This window comes from Pelobates fuscus, chromosome 1, assembly GCF_036172605.1.
Source record: "Pelobates fuscus isolate aPelFus1 chromosome 1, aPelFus1.pri, whole genome shotgun sequence".
Classification (NCBI taxonomy): Eukaryota; Metazoa; Chordata; class Amphibia; order Anura; family Pelobatidae; genus Pelobates; species Pelobates fuscus.
Window position 1 is genome coordinate 302,261,536 of NC_086317.1, and position 24,233 is coordinate 302,285,768.

General features: G+C 38.4%; 2 protein-coding genes across 4 annotated transcripts in view; both read right to left on the bottom strand.

Annotated features, from left to right (window-relative positions):
• The window catches only part of CCDC138 (coiled-coil domain containing 138), a 33,450-nt gene extending 24,193 nt beyond the window's left edge, over nucleotides 1-9,257 (bottom strand). The window contains exon 1 of one of the 3 annotated variants that reach the window (XM_063458031.1): nucleotides 9,092-9,257. The gene's annotated coding sequence lies outside the window, so the exon portion shown is untranslated. Of the gene's footprint in view, nucleotides 1-268; nucleotides 323-9,079 lie in introns of those variants that run through there. The other 2 variants (XM_063458040.1, XM_063458049.1) reach the window with 2 other exon arrangements.
• Nucleotides 9,258-11,911: 2,654 nt separating this feature from the next.
• The window catches only part of RGPD4 (RANBP2 like and GRIP domain containing 4), a 51,354-nt gene continuing 39,032 nt past the window's right edge, over nucleotides 11,912-24,233 (bottom strand). The window contains exons 21-28 of the mRNA XM_063458063.1: nucleotides 23,798-23,968; nucleotides 23,223-23,306; nucleotides 21,006-21,184; nucleotides 15,340-15,496; nucleotides 14,644-14,748; nucleotides 14,261-14,406; nucleotides 12,982-13,255; nucleotides 11,912-12,753 (exon numbers count right to left, since the gene is read on the bottom strand). Of these exons, the coding sequence (XP_063314133.1) occupies nucleotides 12,629-12,753; nucleotides 12,982-13,255; nucleotides 14,261-14,406; nucleotides 14,644-14,748; nucleotides 15,340-15,496; nucleotides 21,006-21,184; nucleotides 23,223-23,306; nucleotides 23,798-23,968 (1,241 nt within the window). The 3' untranslated portion in view covers nucleotides 11,912-12,628. The remainder of the gene's footprint in view (nucleotides 12,754-12,981; nucleotides 13,256-14,260; nucleotides 14,407-14,643; nucleotides 14,749-15,339; nucleotides 15,497-21,005; nucleotides 21,185-23,222; nucleotides 23,307-23,797; nucleotides 23,969-24,233) is intronic.

Sequence of the window (24,233 nt, forward strand, 5' to 3'; positions counted from 1 at the left end):
TTTTTTTTCCCCTAACTGAGGGCTTGTCTGCATTGAACAAGTTATCCAACTCAAAGCATATGGGTACTCTCTCAACTACATAACCAGCCACTCATGCACACATACCCTAATTAAGAACGCACTCTAACAAATAAATATATATATATATAAAAAAAAAAAAAAAAAAAAAAAACACTCTCATGATGTATACCAATTTGTAGTTATGGGTATATTGACTAGCAAATATACATTTTTAAACAATGCTAGAGTTAGGTTCTATGAGACGTACTTCAAACAGCTGCTAACCATCCTTAATTAGTTGTGCCAATAGTACATCATTGCCACAATAAGTTTTTGTACATTTATTTGTAGTACGATCCCCTAAAGCCTTGCCATTTCCACTGGCCAGCACAAGCAAATCCCCCCTTCTCCCTTAGTATTGTAGCCAAAGAAGCAGGACTGGTATGTGCTTGTCTAGTATTATATATATCCTCCTGCTCCATCACAGCTTGGTAAAAGTGGTATGATACAAAGTACATATAGTTATGGATCATTCATACCATGAACAAAATTCACGCAACAGTGAAGGTATCTGCACCTGCTCAAAAAATTAATTACCAAGAGATGCACTATATTTGTTATGACACTTGGAGTGTTCCTTTAAAACGGTATGTGACCTGAATGAGAACTGACTTTTCTTTTAACTATCCTAAAATATATACAAGCGGTTATATTTTGTCCCAAGGATACCAATTATTTTGTATTATAACAGCTATATGGTTGGCATTGTGTTTAAAGGAACACTAACAGGATTACTCACAAAAGTGAGAATTCAAAGTGAATTTTAAATTTAAAGGAACACTATAGAGTCAGGAACAGAAACGTGTATCCTTAACCCTATAGTGTTAAAATCTTTAGTTAGCCCACTGGTCTCCCCTTACCACTCTAAATATAGTAAAATCTTCCCTTGTTTTCAGCGCCGCTGAAAGGTCCAAAGGGCCCTGTCCCAGATCCGTCTCCTTGGCTGACCTCATCAGAAGTGATGATCTCAGCCAATCACAATGCTTCCACATAGGAAAGCATTGGATTGGCTGAGATTGTCAATTCTGATTATCTCAACCAAGGAGGTGGGGGCGGAGCCAAACACCATTCTGGCCAATCAGCATTTACTGAGACAGATGCATTGAATCAATGCATTGCTATGGGAAAGTTTGGCGTCTCCACGCTGAACATCAATGCTGCACAGTGTGCAGCACTGACCCAGGAAGCACCTCTAGTGGCCATCTGAGCAGTGGCCACTAGAGGTGTTCCTAGGCTGCAATGTATGAAAAAAAATGAAAAGACAGTGTTTACATTAAAAAGCCTGCAGGGACTGACTATACTCACTCATTTTAATTTTTTTTTTTTATAACTGTTTATGGTGTTAGGAATACAAACTTTTTTTTTGTCCTAGTAACAAGTTAAAATTATTCCCCCCATGTGTACTATAAAGCAAAATAAAAATAATTATCTTATCTTGTTGTTCCCATCATGCCAGTCAATGTGCTATATGTGCCTCCCTGATCTCAGCCAATTCAATAATTTCCCATAGGTAAGAATTGGGAGGCTAGTGTGCATGCGTGACAAATTTGTGCGGTGCGCCAATCAAGATCTCGTCATAGAAATGCACTGAGTCAATGCAACTCAGGGAAGTGCTCAGCATCTCCATGCAGAATGTGGAGACGCTGAACGTCAATACTGCATTCTTTGTAGGAACAAACCCAGGAAGTCCCTCTAGTGGATGTTAAAGGGACATCCACAATAGGTAGCTTCGTCTCCTATTAAACAGGTGTCACTTCCTCCATAGCTGGTCCAATCCAATGCCCCTCATAGGGCAGGGCTCGACAAATTCCAGGCGCCAGGTCGACATGGTGCACAGGGGATCAGAGAGGAACTGCAGGAAGAATAGAGTAAAGCCACACTTAATCCCAGGGAAAGATCCACTCAGCTCTCCGAAAGGTATGGAGACTGGATGGATTTAAATTAAAATAAAAAAGTTAAATTGTGAGTGTGTGAGAAAATGTGTGTGTGTGTGTCTCAGTTAGAGAGTGGGTCTGTTTAGGTACCTGTCCTCCTCTGATCGTATGGGAAAGGTGTTTTTACTCATCTTTATCCCCATGCTGTGAAGGTTTTGCCACAGCTGGTCCCGCCTCCGTGGCTGAGATCATCAATCTTTATGACCTCAGCTAAGCTGAGGAAAGCATTGGGAGGATATTGTGCATGCGCAGCAAAATGCTGCGCCAATCAGCATCTCCTCATAGAAAAACATTGAATCAATACATCTCTATTGGAAACATTCCCCAGAGCGTGCAGCACTGGACTAGGAATCACCTCTAGTGGCAGTCTGAGCGACTGTCATTAGATGTTACTAGGCTTCAATGTTAACATTGAAAATCCTGCAGGGACAGGGTATAGACACCAGAACAACTACATTAAATTGTAGTGATTCTGGTGACTATTGTGTCCCTTCAAGAATTGCATTTTTCTTGCTGAAAATGTTAGTAAAAAAGAAAGAAAAAAAATACTGGCGCCTTACTTTTTTAGCTGGCTTCTAGATTCTAAATTTGTCAAGCTCTGTCATAGGGGTGCATTGATGACCTGTGCCGTGCGTGCATATTTTTACTACTGGGTGCTTACCAACAGTGTGCATTTTTTTCTTTCAACACTATAAAACAAGTATGTGTATGCCTCAATCTTGTTATTGTCACTAATGCATAGAAAAGTAGAAATATACAGTTTTAACTTTGTTAACCACATGTTATTCAGGATATATAACATCCTTATAATGGCATGAGTCAACCTTTCCATCTTCTTTTTAATTATGAATGTGCTCAACCCAGTGAAGTAAAAAGTAATTTGCTAGAAGGAATTTGTTCTTTTATATCATCCAGCAATATATAATTACTGCAAAGCAAACTTTTTTAACAGGTTTTGGCAGATTGTTTACACCCTTTTTACTTTTCACACATGGCTATAATATTCAAAATTAATTCCAACAAAATCACTGGCACCACTCACCGAATGTCAGACACAACTTGCTACCAAAGGAACAAAGCATTCTGATTACATCACATGTCTACGGTACCATGTTTTGACAAAAGGATGAGTTATAAGAGACCAGTGCTTAGTGCCTTAAAAAAAGTGTTTAGAACAGCGTTGCCTCTTTTCACCCATCCCAATTACGTATGTCCACATTGTAGTATTCTATACTGTATGTGAGAAATGATAACAGTTCCAAACAAATTAATCTTGTGTGAATGTTATACAAGAACATAAAAAAAATAAAATTATGGAAATGGTATTATGTCAAATTCCCTTAAAGAAATAGGGCTATGGATGTTCTTTTAACAATAGATTGTCCTAGTCTTATTTCCAATGAACTGACAGCTGTATTAACCAGCTTCCCAGAGATCTCTACTAATCAGAATTCTGATCAAAGCTGAATAAAGTCAAGAATATTCTCTACAAATTCTTAAAGAATAAAACTATAACAAAATTTTAAAATAATTTTAGCCCAACCTACATTTAACTTTTCATTAGATATTAGCCTCTGAATAAGACTTAGGAGGAACTTTCCTCCATTTAAGTTCAACCTGGGTTTCAAAATCCAGATTTTTCAGTCTGAATGATCCTGGATGGATTATTTTTTGCAAACGTTAGTGTATAAAACCCACTGTTTTATATGTACAGTAGCCAGGTAGCATACATTCCCACGGAACTGGTGGAGGGCGACTACTCTAGTTAAAGCGGCACTGTCATGCCGAACTTACCTTTCTTTAATCGATTCCTCTTCTCTCCCTCTGTCAGGGTCTGTTCTTCACTTCTTCCTATTTGCTCTAGTTTTCTTTAAAACATAAGACAAAGTAGGGACTATTGGTCTTCTGGAGGTTTCCTACGCCTGACTATCTGTGACCAGCGGAGGAGCAAAGTGTGCTTCATTTCTGGTGGTCAGAGCAGTTTTCCCACAATTCTCACCTTTCCACTGTGTTCCCACGAAGCATCCTTTAATTTTTCCTGAACATTCTGTCATTTAGACAGAACGCCAGCAAAAATACCGAATTGCGTCCTAACAGAATGAGAACAGTTTCTCCATTCGTGTTAGGACGTAATTCGGGACTTTGTTCGGATCGGAATTTCATTCAAATGAATTAAACTCCGATCCTATTCGTGCCGCGGCTGCATCTTGCAGCCGCTTAGTAGATAACTCCCTAATTCCCACGGTATTAGGGAGCTATCTACCAAAAAGCTGAAAGACCTAAACTGGTCTTACAGCCAAATTTACTAATACTAAGTAAAGATTACTTAGTATTAGTAATTTCTGTCCCTACTCACTATATCGCATGTTTACTGTAAAAAAAAAAAAAAAAAAACAGTATCCCCCTCCCGAGCCGTGCAAGTAGGGGCTATTAAACTGAAGGGGGGACCTAGCGTGTTCCCCCCCCCCCCCAAAACAAAAATGAATTTAAAAAACGTAATTAATAAAACCCTACCGACCCCCCTCCACCTAAAAATAGTGAGGAGGGAATAAAAGAACTAAGTACCTGTAAAAAAAACAACAAAAAAACACTTACCATTTGAGGTCTTATTTTTTCTAAAAAATATTCATTTTTTAGCCCAAAAAAAGGCCAAATTAAAATCCGTAATACCCATCAAACTTGTAAAAAATAAAATAAAAAACCTGAGCGCAAAAAAAAAAAAAACAGATGAAAAAGAAAAAAACTCGACGCTAAAAAATAATCCATCTTCACCAATGGAGGGCACAGCGAAGACTGAGCTCCGCAGGGCGGGGAAAGACTTCCCACGCGCTGCAATTAGGCCTACAGTGCTCTGACTGGTTAGTTTAAGCCAACCAATCAGAGAGCTCTGACAGGTAAATGAAGAGACTGACAGGTAAGTCCCACGATGTGTAAAATGACACAGAGCATCTGATTGGTTGGATTTCAAGCAAACCAATCAGAGTGCTGTGATAGGTAAATGTAGAAACTTACCTGTCAGAGCTCTCTGATTAGTTGGCTCATAGTGCTCTGAGCCTAATTGCAGGGCGTGGGAAGGCTTTATAAGCCTAGGTCCGTCCCTCCTCAATGTTATTTAGGCCCCCCCCCACCCAAGCGCTCGGTCCCCCCTTCAGTTTAATAGCCCCCACCCATGCCGTGCGTAGATAGCTCCCTAATACCGTGGGAATTAGAGAGTTATCTACTAAATAGCTGCAAGATGCAAGATCGAATGAAATTCCGATCCCGAATTGTGCCCTAATATGAATGGAGAAACTGTTCTTATTCTGTTAGGACGCAATTCTGTTGTTTTTCTGGAATGCTGTCTAAATGAAAGGACGTTCGGGAAAAGTGAAAGGAGGCTTCGTGGGAACACGGAGGAAAGGTGAGAATTGTGGGAAAATTGCTCTGAGCACTGCAAATGAAGCACACTTTGCTCCTCCGCTGGTCAGAGATGGTCAGGCGTAGGAATCCTCCATAAGACAAAGTAGTCCCTACTTTGTCTTATGTTTTAAAGAAAACTAGAGCAGACAGGAAGAAATGAAGAACAGACCCTGACAGAGGGAGAGAAGAGGAATCGATTAACCCCTTCAGGACCGCTGACGGTTCAGGACCGTCAGCGGTAAAACGTGCGTTTGGACCGCTGACGGTCCTGAACCGTCATAACGGTTTTGGGCTACTTACCTGATCGCCGTCGGTCCCACGGCGGCGATCAGCTCTCCTCCCGGTCCAGGGGGACTGCCTGTCTGCCCGGGCAGTCCCCCCTCGGCAGATCAGGACCCCACGGCCATGTGATCACTCGATCACATGACCGCAATAGGGGTCTTTGTATCTGCCTGCAGGGGGACTGTCTGTGCTGACAGGCAGTCTCCCTGCAAGTGTAAAATCCAAAATAAAGTGTAAAAAAAAACAATCAGTGTAAAAAAAATTATAATATGTGTATATATATATGATATATATACATGTATTATATCTATATATATATAATATATGTATATGTATCATATATATAATGTCACACTAAGTGTATTTTTATATTTATATATACGTATATTAATATAAAAATACACTTATATTTAAATTACACACGAATATATACAATATATATAATAACTATATATATGGTATATATATATTATTATAAAATACAAATAATATGTTAATAAAAATAAATAACAAAAAATAAAAATAATTTTTAATAATTAAAAAAAAATTATATATATATATTCAATTTTATTCTAACAGTATTTTGATATTGATATATATATATTTATATCAAAATACACTTAGAATGTAATGATATATATATCTATGTATAAATAAATAAATAAAAATAATACGAAATATACATATGTCCACATACAAAATTACATTAATAATTTCATAAATATACACGTAGACGTCAAATATATAAATATGTATATATATTAAAATTCTACGTGCATATTTATGTAATATTTTTACCTAATTAAGTAATTTTAATGATTGCAATTTGAGGGACCTGCCTGCCAACCCAGGCCAAAAGTCCAGATAATTTAATTTGCTAGCACTGTGCTTAACCCTGTAACTTTCTATGACACCCTAAATCCTGTACATGGGGGTACTGTTTTACTCGGGAGACTTCGCTGAACACAAATATTAGTGTTTCAAAACAGTAAAACATATCACAGCGATGATATTGTCAGTGAAAGTGAAGTTTTTTGCATTTTTCACACACAAACAGCTCTTTCACTGAGGATATTATTGCTGTGATATATTTTACTGTTCTGATACACTAATATTTGTGTTCAGCGAAGTCTCCTGAGTATAACAGTACCCCACATGTAGAGGTTTTATAGTGTTTGTGAAAGTTACAGGGTCAAATATAAGGCTTGATTTTTTTTATTGAAATTTGTCAGATTGGTTAGGTTGCCTTTGACAGCGTATGGTAGCCAAGGAATGAGAATTAGCCCCATGATGGCATACCATTTACAAAAGAAGACAACCCAAGGTATTGCAAATGGGGTATGTTCAGCCTTTTTTAGTAGCCACTTAGTCACAAACACCGGCCAAAGTTAGCGGTTTTTGCATTTTTAACACACAAACAAATATAAATGCTAACTTTGGCCAGTGTTTGTGACTAGGTGGCTACTAAAAAAGACTGGACATACCCCATTTTGAATACCCTGGGTTGTCTACTTTAAAAAATATGTACATGTTAGGTGTGTTTCGGGGATTTATGACAGATAACGGTGTAACAATGTCACTATTGATACATTTAAAATATATATATATTGAAACAGCAATTTCCTACTTGTATTTATAGGCCTATAACTTGCAAAAAAAAGCAATAAAGCATGTAAACACTGGGTGTTTTTAAACTCGGGACAAAATTTTGAATCTATTTAGCAGTTTTTTTCATTAGCTTTTGTAGATAAGTAAAAGATTTTTCAAGTAAAAGTCCAAAAACATGTTTTTTTTTTTTATTTTTCACCATATTTCATTATTTTTTTTAAATACAATATATGACATAATATAAATACTGGTATGTAAAGAAAGCCCTTCTTGTCTTGAAAAAAACAATATATAACTTGTATGGGAACCGTAAATGAGAGAGCGGAAAATTACAGCTAAACACAAACACCACAAAAGTGTTAAAACTGCTCTGGTCCTTAACGTACAAACATCGCAAAAACAGGCCGGTCCTGAAGGGGTTAAAGAAAGGTAAGTTCAGCATGACAGTGCCGCTTTAACCCCTTAAGGACACGACGTGTGACATGTCATGATTCCCTTTTATTCCAGAAGTTTGGTCCTTAAGGGGTTAAGGAGTTCCTAACTTTGAAATTTATCCTTTAAATTCTCCTAAATCCCCCAACTCTATATCTCCCAAACCAAAACGTATTTAGAAAGGACACCAAGCACCATAACCATTACATATAGTTATAGTGAGTATGATGTAATGAATTCTAGGACACAAAACAAATCATGGCTGTCCGGGTATTTGGTCTCCAACCCCTCTACCGTGAGTCAGTCATTATAGAAGTGAACTGCAATATTAGCTGAGAATCGCTTACATGAAAGCAGCTAATAACCGCTTTTAAACACGCAGACTGATTTCTAATTTATTGTAGTTTAAAGACACATTACTGTGAGTGTTATTTCTGTGGAGCTCTGTTATACACTCAGACACCAACAATATGGAGCTCCTAGAAAAGAGGGAGATTATGGGAGCAAACAGGGACAGAAGGATCTGAATCCTAAATATGGGCACTAGGGCTGTAGCTAAGGGGAGATAGTGAGCAGCTAATATACAAATATGAATAGTTTTTGTTTAAAGGGAAACTCCAGTGCCAGAAAAACGATCCGTTTTTCTGGCACTGGAGGGTCCCTCTCCCTCCCACCCACCAATCCCCGGTTACTGAAGGGGTGAAAACCCCTTCAGTCACTTACCAGGGGCAGCGACAGGTCCCACGTCGCTGCTTCCTCCTCCCCCGCCGCTCCTCCTTCTGGTTACGTCGGCCGGTGGGCGAGACTGATCTCGCCCGCCGGCCGAGGAGACCTAATGCGCATGCGCGGCAATGCCGCGCATGCGCATTAGCGCACCCCATAGGAAAGCATTGAAAATGAATTTCAATGCTTCCCTATGGGGAATAGAGCGACGCTGGAGGTCCTCACACAGCGTGAGGACGTCCAGCGACGCTCTAGCACAGAAAACCTGTGCTATGAAGCAGGAAGTGTCCTCTAGTGGCTGTCTAATAGACAGCCACTAGGGGAGGACTTAACCCTGCAAGGTAAATATTGCAGTTTTAAAAAAACTGCAATAATTACACTTGCAGGGTTAAGGGTAGTGGGAGTTGGCACCCAGACCACTCCAATGAGCTGAAGTGGTCTGGGTGCCTGGAGTGTCCCTTTAAGCTTTCATATTGATAGCATCCCCACTCTGTCTCCTGTCCCCGTGCTGAGCACACTGCATGAATAATGACACTCATTCAATCACACCCTGGGCTCCTGGCTTGCAGGGTCACCATTAGAATGGCAGACAGACAGCGCTGGCCGTGCCAGCCTCCCGCCCCATCCCATCCCATACTGACCCACAGACTGACCGTGCCTCTGACCAGCAGCCACAGCAGCACGGCGCGCACCAGTGACGTCACCAGCCCCTAACTGACACTCTAAGCGGACGCCAAGATCTCCCTGGCAACCAGAACGAGGCGGCAGCGTGTGCGATTGGCTGGAGAGCAGGGATATGACGCACAGACTGCGAACTGCTTCTCACCCGTTAGAATAACCTGCCGCCACGGGATACATAGCCCCGCCCCCGTGAGAGAGAGAGAGAGACCCAGCCATAATAATGATAGAATAGAAACCAGCAAACGAGGCTGCTCGCGTGGCCCTGTCACACCTAGCGCTCAGAGCATTACCGCCAGTGTCTGATGACGTGTCGGCCCGGTTACTGGGGGAGGACATGCAATGACAGCCGCGGTGCATGCTGGGAGGGGTAGTGCTGGGCTCCTGCTAGAATGTCAGGCCTGCTCACACCTCCCAAGCAGCGCGGAGGCAAGGCTAGTTTGCACCAAAAGCAAGACCAGCTTACACCCCCCTCTAAAAAATAAAAATAATATACAACTCTGTGTCCCTTTCTTCCCCCAAGCCCATTTGTGAATCTTTTTCCACTTCAGGAGTAGCTCTGTGTGTGTTTCATGGCCCGTCCCAATCCTCTCTGTGTCCCCAGCACATCTGTGTGTCTTTGTCCCCCAGCCCCTTTGTGTGTCTTTGTCCCTCAGCCCCTCTGTGTGTCTCTTTTTCCCAGCCTCTTTGTGTCTCTTTTCTCCAGCCGCTCCGCTCCGAGTGTTTCTCTGTCCCTTTCCCCAGACAATTTTGAGTGCGTGTCACTATCCCCATCCACTCTGAGTGTCTCTGTGCTCCTTTCCTCGGCCCCCTGTGTGTTCTTGTCCCCTTCCCCAGCCCTTCTGTGTGCCTCTCTGATCTCCATAAAGGAAGCTGTTCAGTGCTCTCATTGAGATGCTTCCTGTCAGATTTGGTAGAGGATAAGAAGTTCCTCTACTACGGTTTGCTCGGCCAGACAGCCACACTTCATGAAGTGACCGGTAGGTGTGCAGTGTTCTCCTTCCTGCCGGTTATTCATGGATTGCACGCTCCCAGGCCTGTGCTCCCTAGCAGGCAGCCTTATTTGCCTAGCAGTAGTGCTTTCCTTGCTCCCAAGTGAGACAGGACCTACTTTGGGCACAAATTAATCTGTCCCTCTTTTATAGGTGTGTGAGTATATAACAGAGCTGCACAACAGTAATACGTCCAAACTGCAAGAAATGTGTTTAGAATTCAGTCTGTAAATAAAATGCATTGTTCTTGTTCTAATTTACATTTTAGTTGCATAAATTATTAGTTAGACATCTTAAGTTTCTCAGAACAGCCCTGCACCTGGCCAAACCCCTAAATTAAAGTGCCCCTTCTATGTCCATTTGAAATGTTGGGAGGTATGCTGCATTGATACTTGCATTCCAAGTACTGAAAAATGTCCCTCTTCCGTCCCATAAAGAATGGAGAGATATCCATAAAAACCTAGCTAGGGCAGATTGGGGTCTTGAAGAAAAACCCAAAACAAACATTTTGCTATTACTTGACATAAATGCTAACCTTTAACTCCTTGATGCAGTTCTATGCGGTCTGCATTTTAATGGTCTTTAACCCCTTAAGGACCAAACTTCTGGAATAAAAGGGAATCATGACATGTCACATGTCATGTGTCCTTAAGGGGTTAAAGCCGTTGCGGTCAGGCAGAACATTGAGGCAGAACAGTGATGGCTTTCAGGCCCAGGAGCTGCGGTATAATCATCTAGGGGCACTGCCTTACAGCCCGGGCAGTCCCGCTCCAGAAAATCCATGCCACCTCCTCCCCAAAACACCATAAAACCTGTACATGTTTTAATTGGGAGACCTTGTGAGTATGAGTGTTTTAAAACCGTAAAACATATCATTACGATATCATGGAAAGTTCAGTTTTTGTGTAAAAAAAAAAAAAAAAGGCAAAAAAAAACTAATATGAACGCTAGCTTTGGCTAGAGTTTGTGACTAAGTAGCTACTAGAAAAGACTGGACATACCGGATTTTTAATACCTTGGGTTGTCAATGTTTATAACTTGCATGCAATGATGGGAGTAATTCTCAGTCCTGGCCTGCCGCATTGTCTCAAAGTCAACATAACCAATGAAAACACAATTCAATGTGTAAAAACTGGGATGGGGAATATCCTATATTTGACCCTGTAAATTTCCAAAACCCCATGAAACCTGTACATGCGGGGTACTGTTGTACTTGTGAGACATCTCTGAACATAAATGTGTATATTATTGCAGTAAAAGCTAACATTATGACATTCAGTTAAAAATGCCCTACAGTACTAAGAAAATAAGTTTCTTAATTTGCTTACACTAGTTTTTTTTCATATAAAATTATGTTTCATAAATAAATATTTGATGTGAAATGAAAATTCTGTTTCTTCTGAACAAAATATTATATAATAAGTCTGGGTGCACCCAATATATGAGAGGTAAATTATGGTTGAACATACATAATTAGATCAAATTCTAGGGTTTGTTTTGATCAGAACCTGCACAATCCTCCTTAAAGGGACACTCCAGGCACCCAGACCACTTCTGCCCATTGGAGTGGTCTGGGTGCCAACTCCCACTACCCTTAACCCTGCAAGTGTAATTATTGCAGTTTTCATAAACTGCAATATTTACCTTGCAGGGTTAAGTCCTCCTCTAGTGGCAGCCACTAGACAGCCACTAGAGGACACTTCCGTGTTCATAGAACACGAAAAGTGTGTTATAACGACGCTGGACATCCTCACGCTATGTGAGAACCTCCAGTATAGCCGAAATCCCCATAGGATTCCCAGTTAACACAGGTTAGAGACACTAACACTCTGTAGTAATGTTACAACACTTTGCATCTAAATGTATTTAGAACCTTGTAAGACTCATTTGAATGGATTTGTCAAAAGGAAATGTAACAGTTTGTCACAGAGGTCAAACTTTATTTACAACACTAACATTTAAAAAATATTTGCTTGCATATGAAAAAGCACACAAATTTAAACCCATTTAATTATTTTCATTAGGTTAATTAAGAAAAGTTTGATCATATTTTAGAAGATGCTCAACCAAGGAGCAAAGTTTTACTTATTCTTTAATACACATCACAAGAGAATAACCCATCCACTTGAGGCTTACTCTTTAGAAATGAGCAAAGATTAGGCTCTACAGTTGAACTATGTGCAATTGAGATATGCAGGAAATGAACGTAGATGGGACATAATTCAGGAGTAGCACCTAGTTGATAAACACAATCTGAGAAGCTACTAAGAGCCTACACCACAATTGCCCATTATATCAGGAAAAAGACTATACCACAACTGGTTATTCAGAACAATATATTGATATCAGAATAGAGCAATTACCATGAACAGAATATAAACCTAGCAAAGATTTATAGACCACTGCAAATTCAGCCAGGATAAGATATAATCAACATACGTGGACAGAAAAGTGTTTTTGTTCAGTTTGCAATGTGTTTAATAAGAATAGTCTGTGTGTGGAATTGTAGATCGGTTGTCTTCATGAAGAATCATCCGGCTGATCTGGCAAAATCTGCTGGCATTCCTCAAACTTTCTCTGGAAAGAATCGGCCAACTCTTGGTTTTTGAATCTGGCAGCAAACTGTTCAATTCTACCTTCACCATCTAAAAAAAAAAAAAAAAAAGATTTAATGTTTATCCTCAAGTAGTGCAAACCTCTAATCTGGAACATTCAAAAGGGTCCTAAGTGTTGCTTTAATAGTGAGGTTTGCAGTGCTTGAGTTGCTGTCTTCAAGTACAGGATATATTCTGGTATAACATGATTAATATTACATTTAGTAAACCCAACTGTACACCCTACTTCTAGGTACAGAGAAGAGATACACAACGTACCAGAATAGTCTGTTGCTGTCCAGACTAAAGCATTGTTTGATGTATTTAGAGGACTAAGCTTTATGGCTTTTGAAATCACATGGTTGGCGCACACTTTCAGGACTTGTTCCCGCCTCATTAGAACACGGTAATATTTCTTTTCATGGTGAAACAGAATTTTTATCTCCCCTACTCCTCTTTCTTTCCACTGATTGATATCCCTGTCCCAACGGTACAGCTTTGCTCTTTCTTTGAAAAGAATCTCCTCATCCTCTTCTCCAGACTTTACTTCAACCTTTGAGAGAAAAAAAAAATCCTCTTTACTAATTAAACAGGTGAGCAGAAACAAGCAGTTTCTGCATGTGAAATAATAATTTACAAATTCCCTCTGTTTCAGCCATTACAATAAACCTTTTGTGGGAGTGTTACATACTTTTCTACCCTAAATATAGTAAAATCTTACTTTTATTCCAGTCTGCTGCTGGTCCTGCCCCTAATCTGCCTGCTTGGCTGACATCATCAGAAGTGTTCAAAGCCAATGACAGTTTTCGCGTAGGAAAGCATTGAATTGGCCAAGCTGGTCAAGGAGGCAGATCAGGGGAAGAGGCAGAACAAGCCAAACACAGACCTGGCCAATCAGCATCTCCTCATAGAAATGCATTGAACCAATGGATCTCTATGAGGAAAGTTCAGTGTTTCCATGAAGAGGGTGGAGACACTGAATGTCAGTGCTGCACATTGTGAAAATACATTTTGTGTGTGTGCAAAGACTATAACTATTTGAACATGCAAAAATATTAACAAGGTCAAACCCTATCAAATGCATTAAAGTTGTAATGGTGCCCAGAGTACCCCTTTAACAATCACTACAAGCTCCCCACAGCTCACAATGTAGTGAAGCAGGAGTCAAATGTGAAATCATGCTTTACTACAGTATAGCTTCCATGAACTGTGCAATGACAGTTAACAGAAGAAACACCGCTCAGGTGGCTAAGGGTCACACTAATCATCAGGAATGAGACAAATGAAAATAGCAGTGGCGCTCTACCATTGTTTTTTACAGGCTACAAAGGCCTAGAACAGAGGTAGGCAGCATTCATAACTCCAGATGTTGTGGACTACATCTCCCATGATGCTTTGCCAGTATTATGGCCATGAGAGCATAATAGGCGTTATAGTCCACAGCATCTTTAGTACCAAAGGTTGCCTACCCCTGGCCTTAAAGAAGGGTTTACACCTACTTAGGTCTAAAAACCATTAAAAAAAATTGTCTCTACTTTAAGTATATACAAAAAATTACCTCTGGCAAAGATACAATGGGCTCAAAGTAAACATCGTCACTGTGAACAACTTCTTCGTTACAGTCTTCTCCATCTTCGGCTGTTCGAGTCACTGCTGAAGAGCTGAAAACGGCAGCACCAGTGTTTGCCCACTGAAACCCTGTATCTGATCATGCAAATAATACCAAAAGAGACAGTCAGTCGAAAACTAAAATTTTAACAGAGATGTTACACAATTTAGCATCATAGTGCAAACATATACGATAAAAGTAACTGAAGACCTATGAAACCATTGTAGAATAACAAAATCATTGACACGTTATGGAGCAAACAACCATCAACAATGAGTAAACGCTTAATTTCCAGTTTAAATGTGGAGGGTAAACCATCTGTAAAGTCTTACCTTTAGAACCAAATGCAAACTCTTCTGAATTATTAGATGCTAATTCGGCAAACGATAACCCTGGACCAGAATTTAACCCAAAGGAAAAACTGATGTTTGACACACCTAAAAATGAAGAAAAGCTTTAGAAAAGGAGAATAAAAAATAAACAGATATTCTCTTAAAGTCAGATAAAATCAGACAGGCCATTCTTATTTTCTGTGTATGGTAGATAGGTGTTCATGCAGTATGAATTGCCTCAATTCCATTACAACACATTAATTAGATAATTCTGCTGCTAACTGAATGCAAATCTGAAGACATTAAGCATTTTTCTCCAAATAAATCTAGGGTAGTCTTGGGAATTTCAGTTTGATAATTCCGGAGACAGGATACGTGCCGAAGCAAGAAACATTAAATTGCAGTGCAAACTATTTTTTATGCCTTTAAATAAATAAAATGGCATTCTAGAGACTTCATGAATATGATTTATAGGTCAATGCACACCTACAATTTGATCAATTCCCTGCATACAGGTGTAAGCCAATGGTATAGACCTAACCCCACAAGAAAACAAGTCCATTTCCTAAACAACTACAATACTAAAGTGTAAATTTGATGTGCATTGGTGCTTTGTGAAGACAAACATGCTCCAACCTACACAGCAAAGCACACAAAATCATAGATTACCATAAAACAACTAGTAAAAGATGTTACCTTTGCTGCTAGACTCTGTCTTTTCATTTTCATACTTGGATGAAAGATCTACAGGTTCTGTAGTAGAATCCACCTCTTGTTTTAATTGATGTAAAGTGGCGACTTCAGGTGCATCAATTACATCAGATGTACTACTCACTTCATCTTCTTTTGGTTTCTGGAAAGAAAAGAAAAAAGAAAAAAACACATTTTTAAAAAAACAGCTTTGTATTCTTTTCCTTTAAGTAGTAGAGGATGTTTTGCATAGAATGCATTTATATTATTAATCTGTACTAATTACTCAGAAGTGAAGTGTGTAAAAGCAATATTCTATTAAGATTTATTTTGAGAACTCCTCCACTAGTCCTGCTATGAAAACAAATGTTATATCACAACCCAGTCAAGGGAAAAGTAATAAAACAAAGAAAACTAACATAGTATGCAAAGTAGAGTCACGATTGATGTGGGATTTTGCTTCGTCCCCTGCCACTTCCGTTTTGCAGGAGTGACTTAGCACTTAAATATGGAATGCATTCAGATCAGCCAACCCAGAAGCTCTTAAGATCTTCCCGGTGCTCTCAAAAGAATGGAGGATGGGAGGTCTATTTATTCTTTTGTATGAGATTCTTATTGTCCTCACCACAGCGACATTTGTATTGAAACACTGCTTTTCTAATATTAGCTTTGCATATATTTCAACCAAATGATCTGGCGTTTACATACCATGCACACAATCTTTATTTAGCACAATGTTCCTGGCACCATTAGATGAAGTCTCCGTTCCATTTTAGGGATTGTACCAAAACAACTTCTATATAAATTGAAGTGTAGAGATACTTCAATTTAGTATCCTAATCAGCTTTAAGACACTTTTCTAAAAACATGAATGGTATTTGGCCATAGATATGCAAACAGTCTATAGTACCAACAATGAAACTACTAAGCGATAGTAAAGCAAAACCCTTAACAAAATATAAGCTTACTCCATCAACAGCAAAACCACCGACAATGAAAAATACATAGTAAAGACTTAATCAGGTACTGCCTAAACTACTGCTGTTTTATTTTTATGGTTTTAAATTTAAATTACCCAGCAGACCCATCTGGGTCTTTTAACCCAAGCAGATACATACCAGGATGAATTCATTCATCAGTGGCAATGTAGCCAAATGCTATTTATTAATATGCTTAGCTCAGTAAATGTACTGGTAATCACTTCTGCAGCCAGTTTTCTAGTGCAATATCGTCCCATGTTCAAGTCTGCTGAATGTCTCCAACATTTAATAGCGCTAGACGTGGAAGGCAAGTTAACTCCATTACCGAATTGTATAAAATGTATTTGAAGTGTGAACTTCATAGCCAACACATTGGACAAAGTAGCCATGTCATGCATCGATTAGGTACTGTGGATATTGCCAAAATGTTAATGCATTTCATCCTTGTACAGTATATTGTAATATTACAGAATTGGTCTAATTTTTTTTTTTTAGAAATTAACTACGACATGACATAATTTTACTTTATATTTATATTTCAGAAAATGTTAAAATCCCCTATTATGCAGCCATACAGCATGATCTATATATGATTTAGTGTATGAGGGAGGGAGCCATTTACAGTACCCACAAGATAAACGACCGAATAGAGCAGATAAAATAGTTTCTTTGTAGGGTATTGACTAACACTAGACAAAGTGTGAATAAATGAGAATGTACTGGTGAAATTTAATTTGCCACCGCAAAGTAATACAAAATATATTTGGCATTTGTATGCCAATCATTAACATATGTTGCTAGCAGTGAAATAGTTATAAAAAGGATTTAGAACTGGGCAGCCAACACATATATAATCCTCCGTCAGGAAATATCGGCATTAGTGTAGTTTTCTATATAAAATAGGTGCGATTTTGTAGCAGTGTGAACTTTTTAAGATGATTTATTTAAACACAACCTTCTATAGTTCTATATTCAGATGGGAAAGTAATAATGGTACGACTGTGTGCTCATCCGCTTTCCATCAAGCCATCATTGAGGATGCAGAAGCAAGTAAAATAAAAATATGTTTTACTTTATATCTCAAATTTTCTTGCAAAGATATAGACTCAGATCAAGGCATTTTAATATTACTCCTGATAACTTTTGTAAAATGTTTTACAAAGAACATTTTGGATATCTTTTATTCAGGCACCTAAGCCTAAAGATAAATTAGATTGGTACCTTAATGTATTTCAAAAAGCCTATAGAATTTGCCACTGTTAATGTTAGAAACAAGATAAAGAAAACCCAAGGTCCCAGAATGACAGAACAGTTTTTAAAGTTTATTTTATTTACACAACATTTTAAACATCTCTTGAAAAAAAAGAAAAAAAAATTGAAAACACAGACAGATTAAATAGAAAGGACAGAGGAGTACAGACAAGGTTAGAATTCTGTTCTAAGTTTATTGAGTTCCATGGACAGTGTATCATGCAAATTCAAGAAAAAAAATATATGCTTAAAGTAACAATAGCTGGAAAGGAGATAACGGCATAGGATCAGACCACAGGCTCTTCCTGGTGAGAAAGGGGTCTGCCTGATGTTGCCGCAGAGATAAATACATTCTTGTATAAATAAAAAAAGCTCGGAAAAAAAAAATAGGTTTTATTTTCGTCAATGTTTCCTGTCAATGCTGCACTGTCACATCTGGAGCCTCTGCATTAATTACAAAGCTACTTGAAGCTCTCCTTCCTCTCTGCTTCCATTTTCCTCTCTTCAGTTTCTGGCAGATGACGCTACCAGAAGTCCCGTCTTTGTATTCTCAAATCATGTGCAAAAGTACAAATAAGGGGTCAGAAGATGATCCCACAAGACACTGTACAGATGAGATGCCACAGGAAAGAAACCCTTTTCAAATTAGCCACTGCAAGTAATGCTTGATGGGAAACGGATGACAAGCAGAAACTCCTTTTTGCTATACTCTGAGACATACATAAAAACGGTAGTGTCCTACCTTTCATTGTGTTGGAATTTCATTGAAATGTTCCATAAAAATTCTACTGTTATAAAAACCTGGCTTGCAATAAAAATAAATTGAGAGTGTGTGTTTCCATTCCACAAATACACCAGATTTAAAAGGCTGGAGAAAGTCTGCCCCTTTTTCTACCTGACATTGTCGGAAATACTCATAACTCCGTCAACAAAAATTACACAACAACCCAAATCCAAAAATGACAGGGTGTAAAATAAATAAATAAATTTAAAAAAAAAGTAGAAGACGAGGGAAAAAAAGAAAATCTGACAGATTTCATAAGTTGTGGCAACAAATTCACTGAAAATTAGTGCTGGTGACACTTTTAAATATAAGGTGAAAACTCCAAATTAATACAAACTTGATATCAAGAACAGCCAAACTAGAAACATTGTCTCAGTCCGTTATGCTTTCAGCTCGGCTACTCTGGCCTTAAATGTGAAAGAAGTGCAGCAGCTTTTCTTACTACTGCTGAAAACACTGGACCGTAGTTCAAGTTTCTAGCGCTCAAGTTATGAATGCTTACCACATAAATTGGATTGGACCAACTGATCATTAAAGATTACTTTTTCTGTAAGAACCTTACTATTCGGAAAGTTCCTAATATATGGAAAAAAATATAACAAAGGGACAGTGCTAGATGGATTCTAGGTACCATAACTTCAATTATTTAAAATTGTTATGGTGCATAATGCAGGGCTATTAAATAATGTAATAATTACAAGGACTAAATAAATTCATTTTAAACGTTAGGCCAAAACAGCCAAGCTGAAAACCTAGCTCACATACAAGGATTTGTTGAAATCATAAATTCTGATGTCAGCAAGAAGGTGGATTTGGGACGAGGCCAGCACCAGCAGACCTGCACGGTGCTGAAAATAAGGCAAGTTTTATTACCTTTTAAAGTCAAGCCACCTAAATGGTTATTTTAACAAGATAGGGTCAGGAATACAGGTTTGTGTTACTGACCCTATAGTGTTCCTCTAACTAGCAAAATGTTTTGTTTTTTTAAACAAATTAGACATTCTTGATTACTCTCAAAGTAAAAATACAATACATTGTCTATACAGCATTCACTGGAATAGAGTGTACATCTGAATAACTGTATAGTCACTATTAGTAAAACATTTGTTGTGTAAAGATAACTACATATAGTTACACCGCTTTGCAGATAAGCTATAGAATTTTTTTTTTTTTTTTAAATAATTCTTTACAAGAACTTTCACAGTGAAAATAAAAACATTCAAGTTTAGCAGCATATTCAAAAATTCATCCACATTACACTTCATGTTGACCAGCAGCACATTACAAGGGCTGCCCTGCAGTATGTAGAATTCATATGCCACAGGGTTCCTCAAAAACCATATACGTATTTCCAACCTACATTGTTTGAATTCTACATGCATTTTTTTTGAGTCGCCCATCAATATCTGACCTGTAAGTGATGCGTGGCCAAGAAAATATATTCTGTTTGGCAAACCTTTACACTATACATCTACACTTATTTATCACAAATAAGACAGCCATCCATATAAATTGCTTCCTTAAATAATTTAACAGGTCAAGTTATAAAAATGAAGTATGTACACTCACTCTTACATTGGCACATCACTTGCACAACACTTAAAACTTGGAAAAAAACACCAAGACTCCAGCAGTATAAGAAACAATTAACTACACGAAACAAACAAAAAAAGAAGGGTAGGGAGGATGGTGGATATACAGATATATATTAGATAAAGTGAAATGATTTTAACTGTTTGTCACATAATCTTCCAACCTAGAATATAAATTGTGCATTCTATGACAAACTTGACCTCATATGATTTACAATTTGTTTTAAAACTATATGTAAATGAACATATGTAAACTATATGTAAACGGGGGAAAAAAAAAAAAAGTGTGAAAAACTTGTACTGCTTAAGAAGAGGATGATCTCCAATTCCACTGCTAAGAGCAGACAAAATGATCCAGGGTACTATGGGCAGTATCCACAACAGGAAAGATGATAAAAGATAGGAACCAGCAAACTGTCAAAGGCTTTTTGTCCTAGAACAGACCACATTTGGTCCCAGGCTCTCTCTGGCACTCAGACAGCCCTGTGGCATTTTCCGTAAAGCATTGGTGGCATGTATTTAAAGATAAGCCTTTTCCATAATAATTCAACCTACAAACTTAAGTTTTAAAAATATGTACAGTTATTCATTGCGACTTTTAAAAAATAAATAAATACACGATTAAAACAAAGTCACCTCTACGCAAAAACTGTAAAATAAGACTACTGCTATTATGTATACTACAACCTACAAATATTTTCTTAAGAAAAAAAAACACTTCAACTTGTTTTAAATATTCCTATTATAAGGCAGAATTACCACTATTTTTGGGGCTGTCCCTCTATTAAAGCTTTAAAAAGAGGTGCAATCCTACCTTAAAACTAACATCTTACCATCTTTACAATTACTTACATACTTTCTTATTTTCCGACCTCTTCCAAAACATTATGAGTTTAAAAGTGAACTGAAGGCTACATCTATAGGATATATAATCAAGTACAGTATGTCCCCTGAGAATTCTTTCAGCATACTGCACAGAGCCAGCACACACAATCTCCTTGTATACGAGCTGAAAGGCTCCCTAGTCAAGGGAATGGGAGAGGTGCTAAGAAGGTTAGTGCTTACTTCAGCCTCCTCAACTTTTCTAACGGCTGATTGAATGTCTTCAGAGTGCTCTTTTTTCTTGTCTGTAATACTGCTCATGTCAGAGAACAATGCTGAAGGTGGTATTCTGTTATCTGCTTCTGACTTCCCAATTTTCGCATCGTCTTTCCAGGACTCAGTAGAGGATGTTTGGCAGGAACCTTAAAACAGAAAAAAAGACAAAAAAAATGTAGTTTACTTCTGAACATTTAAATGCACACCCAAAAGGATAATATACAGGTAAATACAACATCAGATGAACAACACATGACATATTACACAGTGTCTTGATTTATTTAAACGACCACTATAGTGCCAGGATAACAAACTTGTTTTCCTGGCACTATAGGGGCATTAGGTCCCCCCACCTCCCCACTGGGCTGAAGGGGTTAAGACCCCTTCAGCCACTTACCTTTCTCCAGTGCCAGGCTCCCTCTGTACTGGGAAACTCTCCTCCCCCTTCCGATGTCAGATCCGAATGTGCATGCGAGGCAAGAGCCGCAAGCGTATTCAAACAGCCCATAGGAAAGCATTACACCTTTACCAGCAATAACTAGAAGCAATTTATCAGTTCATGTATTTATTCATGGAGAGTAAAGTCTAAAAGAGACTACAAAAGCTGCAGTTCTTATGACTGCAGTCTTTGTAAGCCCCTCCCCTTTTTTCCTGAAAGAGATTTTCAGTCTCATCGGAAAATAACCAGAGGCTTCACACTGAGAAGTCTCTGAAATAGTCTTCCCGTGCACACGCGCAACGGATCGGCACGCACACTTACACAGGTGCTGACTCATGCACACAACGCCACGTGCACCCCACCGCGTTGGCATTTGAGTCGGAGGAACTGATCTAAAGGTCTGTAAGGGAAAGGCAGGCACACAAGTAGAGCGTGCCTGCCACTTCCGTTAGCTCATGGGAAGCTAACGGAAGTAGCAAGGAATCCTCCATGGTTGTTTGATTGACAGCCAGGGGGGGCGTTCCCAAGTTAATTTAGAAAAGTGCGGATTTCTATGACAAATCAGCACATTTATAAACTGGGGTTAAATGAGGGCACTCCTCACCCATAAAGCACTTCAGTAAGCTGAAGTGCTTTTGAGGTGTGGAGTGGTCCTTTACGGTCCCACAACAGCATTTCAATTGGGTTGAGATCAGGGCTTTGAGTGGGGCCATTAAAACACCTTGATTCTTTTCTTTTTCAGCCCTTTTGTTGTAGATTTGCTTGTGTGTTTGGGAGTCATTGTCCTTAAGCGGTCGGACAGAGCCTTACATTTGATTCAATAATACTTTGGTATACAAAGGAGTTCATGGTAGACTCAATGACTGCAAGGTTCCCAGGTACTGTGGCTGCAAAACAAGCCCAAATAATCACCCTTGCACCAATGCGCTTGACAGCTTGTATGAGGAGTTTGTGCCGATATGCTGTGTTTGTTTTTTTTGGACATTTCCACTCAGGGGTGTACTCACTTATGTTGCCAACGGTTTAGACATTAATGGATGTGTGTTGAGTTATTTTGAGGGGACAGCAAATTTACACTGTTATACAGGCTGTACATTTACTACTTTACATTGTAGCAAAGTGTAATTTCTTCAGTGTTGTCACGTGAAAAGATATAATAAAATATTTACAAAAATGTGAGTGGTGTACTCACTTTTGTGAGATACTGTAATTATAATTTTGGAGGTGCAGAGATCTGATAGTGAACGCAGTCTCAGTGGTTCCCTAACATGTTAGATTAGCTCGTTCATCTTATAAGTTTACTTTACTCAGCATGATCAAAACTACTTTATTCTTATTAGACAAGCATTCAGTATTAGATATCAAGCTTCTGTTTAACTCATATTTGACAAAGAAAAAAAAAATGCAGAATTCTCTGTGTCATAATATACATCTGTCAATTTTTTTCATGTTTTCTTGCATCTTGCTGATGTGGCCCTCAAGCCTGTATGTTTACCACTGCGATGCATCAATAAAGAATTTAAAAATAAAAAATTGTACCGTTTCTTAATCCCTGGAGAAGTTGGGATTATATTCTGTTGCAGTAATTCTCATCTGCTAATACCCAGTTTAGTAGACATGCCATTCAGGGCTGGTGATATTTCAGAGTGTACAAAGTAAAGCACTAACCTCAGTTGAATGATTATTTCTAAAACTAAATGGGCACCATTCTCAAAATTCCAATGTATATTAAATATTATTTTTACCTGATATTGGGGATGCCTTTTCTTTTAAACTTTTTGGATAAAGTTGTCCATTTAATTTCTTCACAGCAGTATCAAAGTCTTCATCTATAAAGAACACAATAAGCAATATAAGCATTAAAAGTTAGAAAGTCAATACTATTTAACGAAGAGCATCTATGCCCCCAGTATCTGCATCAAAACTAAGCATTTTCTGTATGTATAATCTGCTGGTTTAAAACCGTTAAACATTTTTATAATGTAAGCCACACATTCACTTCCATTGCAGCATTATTTGCCCACAACAAAATGGATACCAACTTACATAGTTATTCAATAAACTCCAAATTATTGCAAAATAAATCCAAATAGAAAAACGGAGGCAAAAGTAGCTGATCTGGAATAATTTTCCTGCACAACTGGCTATTTTTGCTTTTGATTTTCCATTCAGATTAAATTTTTAGTGAATATCCCCTAGATAGATCTTTATGTTCCACTGCATTCTTGGGGAAAACTATATACCATGACACAGTTTATGCAAATCCATAATCCACAAACACAAGAATGAGATGTTTGACTTTAAAGAGAAGCAACTTCACCATCAACTTCACTTTCATCGCTGGAATAGCCTGGCTTGTTTTTGTAGCAGAAGAAGGTAGGAGGGAGCTGCAGTTTTTCTGCCAATTCTCGCTGCTCTGGGGTTGGAGTCAGTTCATAGACTATTTCCACATCAGAAGTACTTTCTGCTGTCGAAGTACTGTCATTCTTATCTGAAGGTACACAAACAATGTTCAGAAGAGGGAAAAAAAAAAAAAATTCATCACACACAATAACAATGCTTTCAACATTTAGCAAAAACCACCTACAGCAGCAGAAGTTAGTTAACACTAAGTTAACACTAAGCAGTAAAATTGGTTAAAGAAAATGACTACTTAAGGCAATAAAACAAAAGATTAGTTTAAATAACAGATCATTCCTGCACTCGCTGACATTATAGTAGTTTAGGGCATAGCTTAAATACTATTAATAATCGCA